Raw genomic sequence first — 12,469 nt, 5'->3', positions numbered from 1 at the left:
CTGCCCTTTTTAGCCCATCAACCGCCACTCTTAGGTTAAAATAATGAGTTACCAGTGACTGTGTGTGTAGCGATGAGTTAGTATTTTGATGTTTATTTGAGAAGATACTTTGCATTAAGAGGAAAAGGAATAAAGGAACTTTACTTCCCAGGAAAGTAAATTTCCCCTTTGGCAAAGGTAAAAAATTCTTCTCTCATACCTGCAAAGTAAAACCCCTTGCCATTGTTTTGTAATCCTTGAATGTACAGTTGTGAAAATGCCCCACTTCAGGAGGATGGGAAAGGATAAAGAATAGCAGAAAAACATTCCCGAGCAGATCAGCATTTAACATCTTTCTATTTTGATGTCTTTAATAGATGTCTCTTTGCCATACATGCTACTTGTGGAAGAAGTTGATCTCGGTATAGGTTCTGCATGCTTAATTTAAGAGTCTAAAGAGTGAGAATGAGGGTGGGTTAATGCAAAGAAACAAGCTAGCAAACAAAAGCCCCCAAAAAATATATTAGCACATTTCTTATAGACATTGTATGTTAGTGCTGGAAAATGAATCAATTGTAAAGCAGACTTTGGGCCTAACACTGGCAATATTCATTTTTTAATATTTAGTAGAAAATTTTTGACTTTTAACCAGATATATCCCTTGTGTTTCTTCTTCCCTCTCTGTTTCTTCCTGTCTTCCAATCCGCTTTGTCTAAATAACTGCTACCTTGCTTTAAACATAAATGATGTGCACGGTTACTTCCTACAATCTTCTGGGGAAATCAGACTAAACATCAGTGCCTTTCTGTTGAGCAGTCCACCATCTTTATGCTTTCTCAGACTTCAAGCAGTCTAAGTTTCTAATGGAACAAAAGGTGACTTTTTTCTGCCTTTCTGCATGCTTGGCCATTTCATTCAAAGGACAGTAAAAAGTTTATCATCAGAAGTTATTTACCATACTCATTATCTCCATTCCTGACTCACGTCAACTATATTTTGAAGAAGAATACTTTTTAGTATAGTTTTTTTCCTTCTTCTGTTTGTTTATCTCAAAGACTGTGTGAATTGTTGTCACAATCTGTCACTGTCATTATCATTTTTGTCACTGTTGTTACTGAATTTTACATAATGTTTCTGCCTCAAGAATCTAGGATTCTTAGATCCTCATTTTAATCATTGGTCTATCTGTAGGTGAATGCATGTCATGCTTGCATTGTACCTGAGTAAATGGAATAGTTGCCACAGAAAGAAGTGATAATTCTGATTATGCTGATGTTACTAGCGTAATACAGAAAACGTAGTACTGGAAGTCATTTAAGCAATCTTTGGAATATATTAATATATCTGCTCTACTGTGATAGAAGAAAATCCAACTTTTTTTTTAATGAGTTATTTCCAGCATGCATTTTGAAACTGAGCTCTCTTTATATTCCATTTTATGAAATTCTGTGCTCTTTCTAGAAAGAAAACCAATCAAGATCCAGAAGTATATGACATTTAACTGAATATAAAAGTAGAAGAAATGCTAGTAAATCTTGGCTTCCCTACAGTCTGCAAGAAAACTCCTTTTGACTTAATATTACGAGACTGTTGGTTTTCACTGCAGATTTTATATCTTTATTTCTTAACTGGTTAAGATTAAAAATACATTTCCTCTTTCTTTCCCCCTTCAAGAAGGTACAGTCAATAAAATTGACTGTAATTATGTAAGTCACAGGGAAAATATACAAAGTTCTTTTCACTATTGAAAATTCTGGCTAAAATTGGCTTTTAAGTGCCTTAGGGTTGGTTTGAACTGAGTTTTTAACTAATTATTTTTAAACTTACTGCATAACAATAAGCTATATTACTTTCTTTGTAATAAAAGGGCTTCTGGAACAGTTGAAAAGATTAACATAGGACTAGCAGCCACCTCCCAGGTGACTAAATTAGTTCTTCTCAGGCAGTAAGATTGCATAAAGCCTTTGAAGCAATTCTTATGCTTCTAAATTTTTCAATTATTTGAGTCACTCCAGTTTGTGGTGGGTGATTGTTTACCATCATTATCATTCAGAGGTTTTTAAACATTCCAGATCTAGCTCTGAGGTTTTTTGAGAGCACTTTTCAGTTATATATATATACACACACACATATATATGTATGTATGTATGTGTGTATACACACACATATATGTACATACAAGTATATGTGTATATTTATGTGCATGTACATTTATATATATATACACACACACGTATGAACTGTTGTCTTTCTTGGGCTAAAACATTAATTCTGCAAAAGCTTTGGAGGAATCTGTTGTCTTTTGGTAATTTCGGTCAAAATCTGCTCATGTCTCATACATGTCCCAGTGACTTTTAGGCTCAATGAAGCAAGCTGAATTTTGTGCTTTAACTGGAAATTGTGCAGCTGTGAGGTTTCTTTCAGCTTTACTTTTAAAAAGCAGTTGGGTATTTTTTAAATATATCAAATCTACATTAATTGATTATATTTCCTTTTTCTTTATTCTTCTTTCATTAATAATAGAAGCTCGGCAGCTCTGTTAAGGAAAATAGAAATTAGCTTTAAATTATCCTCTTTTCATTTTTATAATTGTCACTTTGATTGACAGTGTTTCAGCAATCCCAAATATTTTGTAGCTGAAATGCCAGGTGTTTTGATTCTGAGCTGTAAATAACTTCTGTGCTTTCATCCCTTTTTAAGACATATTTTTCTTTTTCTCTTTGCTTCTGACTGATGGTTTTTTACTTCACTTTCACTTCAGTCACAAGATTGGCCCGTCAGCCTCGTTACGAGATCTCTACCCTTTGCTGCGCTTGGGGAAACCCAAAGTGGTACTCTTGCCTGGGGGAGCCTCTGTGGGGATTCGTCATTCTTCTGTTCCTCAATGGGCTTAGCTGCTGTTGAACAACTGCACAGGGCTCTTAGAAAACCGGTCCCCAGCAAACTGTTGCCTTTGTCATGTGTTGGGCTCCTGTTCTATGGAAAACAAAGAAATGGATCTTGCTGTTGCAATATTTGCATCCTATGGAAGAAGTTACCTTGGTAACTCCCCTGCCCTCTCTCCCCATGGCGTAATGACTAAGCTGTACGTCAGCCTTCGTTACCGCTGGCCCCACCGCCTCCGTTTGTAGCGCTCCCTTCAGTGTACCAGTTGTTCTGGGGAGTAGTGAAGCAGGACGTCCACTCCTTCATTTGGAATCGATTTGGCCTCATCGTATCACGGGGACCTCTCCCATTCAGTATAGGTTATTGTTAGGGGGCAGGACACACAGCCCATAGTACTTAGCCGTGGTACAGTTTAAGTGCTTTTGAGAGTAATTAAGTATTTTTAACGGAGTTTGAAACAGAATTAAAAAACATCCTCAGAGTGGCTGAAAGGATTAAGCTCAGGATCAAGAAACAGAAACCTTGTTTTACAGTGGATAACCTTTCCTTTTTAAATCTATCAGAAAATCTGTCACTTTTACAGGACTTTGCTACAATAGTTACATTTGTACCAAATTCATTCACATTTCCATCTTGTATTCAGCAAGAGTCTCACTGTTTTTCCTCATCCTTGCAGAAGAGTATGAGACATAAAACAGCCCTAAATGCACTGGCGAACAGCGATGGGCCACTTCTTGAAGGAAATCTTTCAGCTTCCGAGCCATAATTAGATCAAAGCTAGGTAACAGTACTGTATGTGTTGCCAGTTTGAATTAATTTCTATTGGTGAACTGTGCTATTTACAAATCAACTGTTTCCTCCAGAGTTTTTGATGTACTGTATCAATATTGATACAAAATCATTATGTTTTACTTGGAGAGCCTAGTTTTTGCAAGAGATGTTCCATGCCACAGGTAAGATCTTTTTGTCTCAGACACTTACTCACCTAAGGCAAAACAATGAATCAATATACCCATATTAAAGCCCTATAAATACATTGTGTTATGTATAGGTGTTGTGTGACACGTCTTCCATAAGAACTGCAGTCGTTATTGCAGAGTGTACTCACATTACACCGTGGTGTAGAATACATAAAGTCACAAGTAATTCTCACACATTAGCGGTTTGTCCATCATCTCTCATGCTCTTGAATACATATATAGACCAAATGCAGACAGTAAAACAGGAAGATAACCACACAAATGGAAGTGAGTTACTTGTGAATAGGACCTTGGGTCAGGAGACTGGGGCTGTATGTCTGACAGTATTTACCATAGTAATGTGTTCTGTATAGACCAGTGCACTGCTATATCACTGCCTCAGATCAAGAGAGAAGCGTGGTAGTCTTGCCAAATACCTGAGACAGCAGCATGAGTGGTGAGCTCCTAAATCCTCAAAACATTAGGGCAGCAGAATGAAGTTCTCTGCTTTACATCATCTCCTTGCCATCCCTCTAACATGTATAAGTAAGAAGGCACACTTTTTACTCAGATACATTCCCACTTGGCTGCCGTGTCTGCTCCAGTCCCTTCATGCTCTCCTGACCCCAGAAGCAGCATGTGAGGAACTAAGTGAAGGTGCAAAGTACCAATATGTGAAGAGGACAAATGCAATGTAATGTGCTGGTGTGGGCTGTAGGGCTTAAAGGTAGTTGAGGGGTGCTTTTGGTTTACTTTTAATGACTGCTAGACTAGTAGTAGTAGAAAACCCCAGCTTTCTTGAGTAGCTTCAGGCATGGCAGATGGAAAGTGCTTGCCTTGGAGCTATGTGCAGAAAAAGAATCATTTTATTTTTAGAAATATGTATGGTAACTGAAATACTTCACTTTCTAGCTGGAAGAATAGGAAAAAGTTACCGTACAGTGTATGACTACTCCCTCTGACATTTCCAAAACAAAGTCTGCTGATCTGTTACCTGATTATCTACATTTTCCTGTATTAATGTTGGTATTTGGTCTATATGTGTGTTTAAAAGAATCCAGGCCTCCCTGTTAGTGAGCAGTTTGGTATAGTTTGCTGACTTTTCCAAGAGTAACTGTTGTAAGAGAGCTTTCCAATTGCTCTTGGTTATGCAAGAGTAGTGTTTCCAGCTTGTGATTGGCGTTAAAAGTGTGATATTAAATCTCAAACGTCTATAAGCTACATCATTAATATTTATTTTGCGATTTCATCCCTTTTGCTACTGTGTTGATGTTAACAGGGAAGGAGGAAGGGGATGATTAAGAATAAAGGATTAACTGGTTTATATAGTATTCATGGAGAGAGTGATTTATAACATTGATTTGAATCATGCTTATAATGCATTTATATCTTAAATACTGTCACATAACCTCCATACCTCTATACCTGGAAATTATATGTGCATTTAGTGAGTAGAGTGAGATAAACTCATTGGGGAAAGTGCTGTGCTTCTTTTTTTTCTTTTAGTTTGTGCACATCTTCCAGGGTCTTGTCATGCCACCTTGGTGTTACTGTAGTCCTGAGTATTTCCTGAGTGGAAGTGCCAATTCTGCCAGAGTGTGGAGTGATTATGTGGTACAGATAAATTTTAATGGACAATTAGACCAAGATAGTATTGTGATGTGTAGCATAAATTGCCTGTCTGGATGCTACATGTAACCTAAGCAAGTCCAAAATCAGATACTGCTTAGAAGTACAAAGCAAGTGCATTAAACCTCTGGAACTTTCATCTATTAGCCCAAACCGACTGTAAAGAATTCCCTCTCTTTGGAAGTATGGGGCGAAGTACTTGAATCTGTTCTGTCTTAAAATTCCCTGTAAGAAATTCTGACTAAAAAAGCTCAGAGATAAAAAGATGTGCCCGGAGAGATTGCAAAATGAAATATAAACCTGATTTAAAACAATTCAACTTGAAAGCAGTCCTCTGTGTCCTCATCTGTTCTCTAAAGAGCCCATTGTCAGGTTTAGAGATTCTATGTAAAATTATGCCTGGTTCTGTAGGTCTTAATATAAAACTAATCACGTTGAAAGTGGCTGATTGCTCAACAACATGAGGGGTTATACCTTTACATGAAACAAATAGCCAGAGTGGTGATCTAGTGAAAGGTATTATCATACGAAGGGCACAGTGGCCCTATGAAAGAACACAAGTGTAGACTTTTAGCTCTGAAATAATCTATTTACTGTGTATTTGGGTTTTGTCCTTCTAACAGAATGCATCGAGGCACTGTCGGGAGCACGTCTCGGAATTCACACCTCTTGCCTGTCTGAAAAGCCCAAGATACAGGAGCAGTGACTGCAGCAATTCCCCAGCAAGAAGGTCTAATTCTCATTCTAAAAAAATGATGTTTACGCACTGGAGAGGCGTTGATTATTCAGTACTTCCATCTGTCTTTGGCTATTCAAATAAGCATTGCCGTTCCAGTGCAGGCTACCGCTACAGTGGGTCAGGTTTGGAAACATCTGTATGACAGAACACCAAGTCAAGCCTTTAAAAACTGTGGTTTTGTTTATTTCTTTTTTCAGGAAACAAACATGTCACAGAAATATATTAAACTATATGTGGCTTTTGCTGTCTGAGGTAATGTTCAGACAAACAGGATCAAGAGCTAGAAGTATGAACCCTTCCAGGCCAATAGGCCTCTTTTTATGTTTTGAACTATGGGAGCAATGAACAATCTGCACAGTCTGGTACTGTGAGACTGGTAGCACTAAAAATTCTCTTCATCCTGTGACAAGACTTTTGTGCATTTACTGCTTCTGTCATCTTTAGTCATTTTCTTTGTTACTTGAAGTGTATCGTTTCAGTCAGTGACCTACATTTTGAGATCAACAGTTTTAATTTTCAGCCAGAAGCAATGACCTCAGTTATCTCCAATGAAAGTCTCCTAAAGCATATTTAACAAGTGCTGTTTCTGATTTTCCTCTGTCCTTTTTCTTTCTTTGCTCTTTTTGTAGAACAAACTGGTGTTTCCTCTGTGCAAATCTGCTTTCAAGAAACACTCTCTAACGTTCACTTCCTTGTAAGTGGCCAAATCAGGGCTATGTCTGGTTTTCAGTTGGTTTTCCCCCATAGAAAGATAAGCAAAACAATCCTTGTGTAGAGTATGTACACACTATATGAAGTCAAGTTGGCTGTTAAATAGGTTAAATCAGCAATGTTGAAATCTACTGAAAACCGGAATGTAAGCATTTTGCCTAAAAGGTCTTTGTGAATTTGTCAAAGATGCAGATTACCCGGTGTTCCCACTTCTATCCCCGTGACTGTAAGATACGCATGGCAGAAAGTATTATATATTAAGCTTTTTCTGACACTGTTTTTTCCTTAAAAGAAGAAAGGCTGTTTTTCCAAATAAGCATCTGGATTCATCCTCTTAAATTTGATTTTTTTCTTGTGTGTATGGTTAAATACTGGCTAATCGGCTTGGTAGATGTATTACAAAGCGCACAACTGTTAACTTTTGCAAGCAAACCACGAGGTGGCACACAGCTGTTTACTAACAGTTGAATCATAGTTGCAATATAGAAACTAGTTTGACTGCAAGGATTCAGTTTGAATTACTTTAAGAATGACAGCCAACTTGCACTTCTGTTTTCTCTGCTACATTTTATGTTACCTTGCACTAATTCAACTATTAGCTGTGTCCTTGTCTTGTTTCTTTAGTCCAGTGTTTTATTTTGGGGTGCAAAAATATCTGAAGGAGTAATCTGATTTCAGTCAATTTCAGCCTGGTGGTTAGAACTGGTTAATAACCATAGTCATTAAATACCTCTGGGAGGACATTAGCTAAAAATTTATTTCAATGTGAAAGCAAAATATTTGGAATCAGAGCTGCAACCTTTATTGGAAGACTTGGCCAAGACATTGTTAGTTGGCTTTCGAATTGACTAGGGTGGCAGAGAAAAACCATTTCCCTTTTTGTGTTTAAAAAAAAAAGAGAGGCAAAATAGTTTACTCAATAATTTACTTTTTAATAAAAGAAAAATCAACTTACTAGGAAATGTTCCTCACAATATTCCAAGTGATTTTCACATGAAACAAGCATTGAAATATTATTATAATGCCCTGGGACAAGCAGAGATTGTAAAGTGAGTTGTGAAATTTTCAGTATACCAAAGATAAGAGAATTTTAAAAAGTCTAATGGTGAGCACCACAGATGAAAGTATTTTTACCATTTAACATGTAGCATTTTTAAGTTTCAAAGAATGTCCTCATAGCAGTAACATTTTGAAATACATACATACGTGTGTGGGTGTGGGTGTGTGTACATATACTTGCCATTGCAGACTTGAATGTTGGTCAGTTAGAACTGTCCCCTACATAAAACACTGGTGTATATATTTTTAAAAAGTTAATATGGGTATAAATTTTATACCAGTAGCAGTGACAAATTTCTTGTGTGTAGTTAACAAATTATTTGTAATGTATTTTTTAGAAATCTTAAAATTGCCTTTGCACTGAAATATTTTTCATACTGTAGCTATTTATAAATCTGTTTTACGCATACATTTGTTAACACACCATTTCTATTTTTTTTAAGTATATGTTTTGAAGGCTTTTTTTATACCTATGAGTTTTGGCCACTTAAATTTATCTTAGAGTGGAGTTGTGGCTGAATGTTAAAATTCTAATGAATGTCAAATTAGAAATATAGGTCTATTGCTCCGTCAGTCTCACCCAAACTATTGACATTTCGTTGGTATTTGTGATAGCGACGATTAGAGTGCTGTACTTTCAGTGCTAGACTATTACTGCTAGCTTTTTTACTCTATAAAGCCTCCTGCTTTTTTACTTTTCTGAGTTCCATCTTTTAGCCTTAAATAAGGAGATTTTTGCGTGATGTTTTTGAAAATGCTGCATTCCTGTTCTGCCTACTAACAAAGCAGTTCATTGCAGACTTCATGTCGCCCAGCACTTAGAAATTATTGACAACGTTACTCAGGCTGAAACACCTATATACGTGCTTGGGAAATTTTAGTTAAACATGTCATTTTTTGGAGGAGAAAGAATGCTTGAATTTAAGTGGAAGTTTCTGCTTTGATTTAGCAATACTTTTACCTTTAAAAGTTGGTACTGTTTGTTTGTTTGTTCAAATAGACCGTTTAATGGAAAAAGCATGTAACATCAACTCGGTTTCACTTGATGTGCTTTTGCTTCAGGCCCTGTCACTATTGCCATGCAAACCTAGTCCACTGCAGCAGGTGTTAACTTGGAGTTTCGCTGTAAATGGATCAGACAATACAAAGATGAAAAAGTAGAAGTTAGATCAAAATGAATTAGTGTTTTATTATGGATGGGATGCTGAAAAGAGACAGATTTTTATGTATTTAAAAAAAAGAATTAAAGGGGGAAAGTATAAAAATCTATATAACTTCCTAACTTGCCTTGTTTAAATTCTTGCAGCTTTAACAGCATAGTGTCTCCATAACTGCTTCTATAAATGTCTTGAAACTGGTAAGCGCTAACCAAATGTATGTGAAGACTTAGAAAGTATTTCAAGCTTTTCGGCCGCTGAAGTTCATATATTCCTGCAGTGGCTTGTGGCAAAAGATCTATTTTGTTTTACCATGTACAATAATTGTTTGTTCAACCACTTAATGTAAAAGCTTACCATTTACTTTCTTGCTTGCATTAGCCCGTTTGTCTTGACCCAGCTGGCTTGCAAATACAAAAGGAAAAAATAGCTTAATTGAGCAACTGCACTACTTTTCTTTTGGAAGCCAGTGGGTTCATTGTGCTCATGCTACTGTCTCTGTTAAAAAAGCTTTAATGGAAATTTGTGAAAGTATTATGAAAGTGAAGAAGTATGTGATTCTACTTTGCAGAATAATCTAAAAATCAGTTGATATAGCTTTAATTTTTTACCTTATGAAAATTCACAGAATTTCAATCTGTGTTGTCTCTGACTTAAATTCTGTGCTATGTACACATTGCATTTTAAATGTCCTTTCATGATCTAATGTAAAGTAGAATCTGCGAAAGTTGCTGTATGGGGGCTGGGGGGTAGTTATCTGTGCATTAAAGATGTCTGTAGTCATCAGCACCAAATACTGACACTTATTTTTAATTGTACAATTATAGGTGCATTTATTTGAAAATAAATCAGCCTTCAAATCTAATGTTTAGATTATCCTATACCACTTCATTTACTTGATTTGAAGAGACAGTGTGTGAATACATTACTGTAAAATTTATTTTCAGTGCTATTTTTAACTTTTATTTCTGTAGATAACCAAATATAACTTGTTTATATTCAGTCACATTTTGGATCCTTATGGAGAACATATAAGCAGGAGACATGAATCTGCTTGCAATAAATAGAAACATTCAAGACTGGTTTAAGTTTGCTCACGAGTAATTAAAATAATTCTAGTATGAATATGAGATGGTTTCATATTAGTCTGTAATAAAATGTAAGTAGATAACAGAAAATGGAATGAGTGTGTGATTCTGTTATTGAATATGGTTGTAGTCACATTTATTTTCAGAGAGTATATGTAGCCAGCTAAAAAAGCAAGCTAACAAAAAGGGAAGTTCAGAGAAAGCTGGAACATGAGCGGTGTGGGGGGGTTTTGTTGCAAAGCTAATAGAAACTGGTACCAGTCCAGGAGAGCTTTGTTCGTCCTGCGCAGATTGGCTGAGTGCTAAAGTTCTTTCCAAACTGAACTTGTAAGCTACACATGAGAAGATCTGGACTTCCTTACGGTTCTGCTGTGCGGGGTGGCCAGAGCTATTTCTCCTTTCTTTTGCAATGTTGGCAATTTAAAGAAACGGAATTAAAAGAGAAAACCATGTGCTTTGCCATCTGAGTTGGTAGCAGCGTTCACAGATTCCTACAAAAGAGGCTGAGTGCACAGAAATACCATCGTTTTCTTTCATTTGGCGGTACAATATTATGGGACTTTCTGTAGTTTCACAACCGTTACAGACTATACAGTACATTGACACAGTCAGACTGAAGGGATCCTAGACAGCCTCCACAAAGCAAGTCAGAGCATTAGGTTAGGTGCCGTCCTCTTCCACTCTGAGGCTACGTAGAATGCTTAGGCACCTTGTTTGTATATTCATTTTGTACTTCCCATAATACAGATTTTAGAGTAACGGGTTTGTATTTATATGAACTTTTTATCCAAACAATACAAGTGCATGGTACCCATCTTCCTTTTGTATGGCAAGAAATTTTGTGTTTCTACTGAATGAGCTTCTGGAGAAGGTAGTTTAAGGGGAAGAGGTAAATATGGAAGATTTTTTGCCCTTTCTTCATGTAATGAAGAAAAAATGCACAAATTACAATTAGAAATATTAAATTGAAACTGTTTTTGAAAAAAATAATGTGATGATGCATATGGATTTCAGGAGGAACACAGTAGCAAGAGGAACAAATTACCTCGTAAATAAGTAGACAACTTTATTTTGCATGTAAAAATATGTTTCTGTATTTAAAGGAAAAAAGGATAGAAAGTCAGTGGTTTCTGAAATGTATTCTAAATTGAATACCTTATGTTTTCCTTTAGCTCCTTAAATTATGCTCTTTTAGTAAGTTACATTGTAGAATTAATTGAAAACTGTTTCTTATATTCTACAATGAGACTGCATTTTTTTCTGCAATATATGCAATACTGCTGTACAAAATCTTTCCTGAAGGTTGTTTTGGTATGAAGTGAGATAGGTTGGAGACAGACTGAAGTTTCTTGGGTTTGTCTTCTGCATATCCTGATTTCCTCAGGTGATACTCTACAGGAATTTAAAGATAGTATTTGACGATTCTAGTAAGGCTTTGTGTGTTTCCATTACACATACTCACAGGTCTTTTCATCTTAATTTCATTTACACACTAAAGCAAAAATCATGGCCATTCAAAGGCTTTATTTACACTGTGAAGTGATAGGACAGGGATAAAAACAAATATAGCCATTAACTCATTTCATTATACACAATAGTTTATCCCCTGATGTCCCCCATATAAGTTTAGGTGTGTTTATTGGAAAATTACAGTGTGTGATCAGCTCTTTTTTAACTGGTGAGTCTGCAGTAAATTAACAGTGGTGACTCTTAATAATTTAAGTGTTTGTTTTCCATTTAAAGGAGACAAACAGGAGTAGTATTCAATTTTAAACCACCAAAAGGTTTGTTGTTGTTTTCCGTTACTCATTTTGGTTAAGAAATCTCATGGTGCATTAAGCTTTTAAAAATACATATGATGCAGTGTCCCACTAGGTTCAGAGACTCCCTATTCAGATTGTATCAGGAAGAACTGTTAACATCCAGTCTCCTTATTTACTGTGGGAAAAACTGATATGCTTCTTGTTCCTAAAAGGGAAAGCAATGTTAATAGTTGTTCAAAAAGCACATCAACACTTACCTTGAGATTTTAAACATATTTTGTAAAGATACTTCACACTGAAATGTTAACCAAGTTTGAAAGCTAGATCTTGCAATCCAGTAAACACTGAGCTTTCAAAAAGAAGGAAAACAAATCCTGGTTCAAGACCATCAAGTGGTATGTCGACTTTTATTTCAGAAAATACTTCCAACCAAGTAGCTAGCCTAGGAGAGTATTCTTCTAGGATATGCTGAGCAGCTTGCTTCTAAGATGACTATAAA

The 12,469-nt window shown here is 36.2% G+C and overlaps 1 protein-coding gene across 3 annotated transcripts in view; it reads left to right on the top strand.

Annotated features, from left to right (window-relative positions):
• ATP11A (ATPase phospholipid transporting 11A) overlaps positions 1-10,291 on the top strand; it is a 131,873-nt gene extending 121,582 nt beyond the window's left edge. For 2 of the 3 annotated variants that reach the window (XM_072849852.1, XM_072849851.1), the window contains one exon: positions 6,077-10,291. In XM_072849852.1, the coding sequence (XP_072705953.1) occupies positions 6,077-6,334 (258 nt within the window). In that variant the 3' untranslated portion in view covers positions 6,335-10,291. Of the gene's footprint in view, positions 1-3,541; positions 3,647-6,076 lie in introns of all 3 variants that reach the window. The other variant, XM_072849853.1, reaches the window with a different exon arrangement.
• Positions 10,292-12,469: the final 2,178 nt, after the last annotated feature.

The sequence above is a fragment of the Ciconia boyciana genome, chromosome 1, assembly GCF_034638445.1.
Source record: "Ciconia boyciana chromosome 1, ASM3463844v1, whole genome shotgun sequence".
In the NCBI taxonomy this organism is placed as follows: Eukaryota; Metazoa; Chordata; class Aves; order Ciconiiformes; family Ciconiidae; genus Ciconia; species Ciconia boyciana.
The sequence above is the reverse complement of the archived record's forward strand: the minus strand, read 5'-3'. Positions and strand labels throughout refer to the sequence as shown.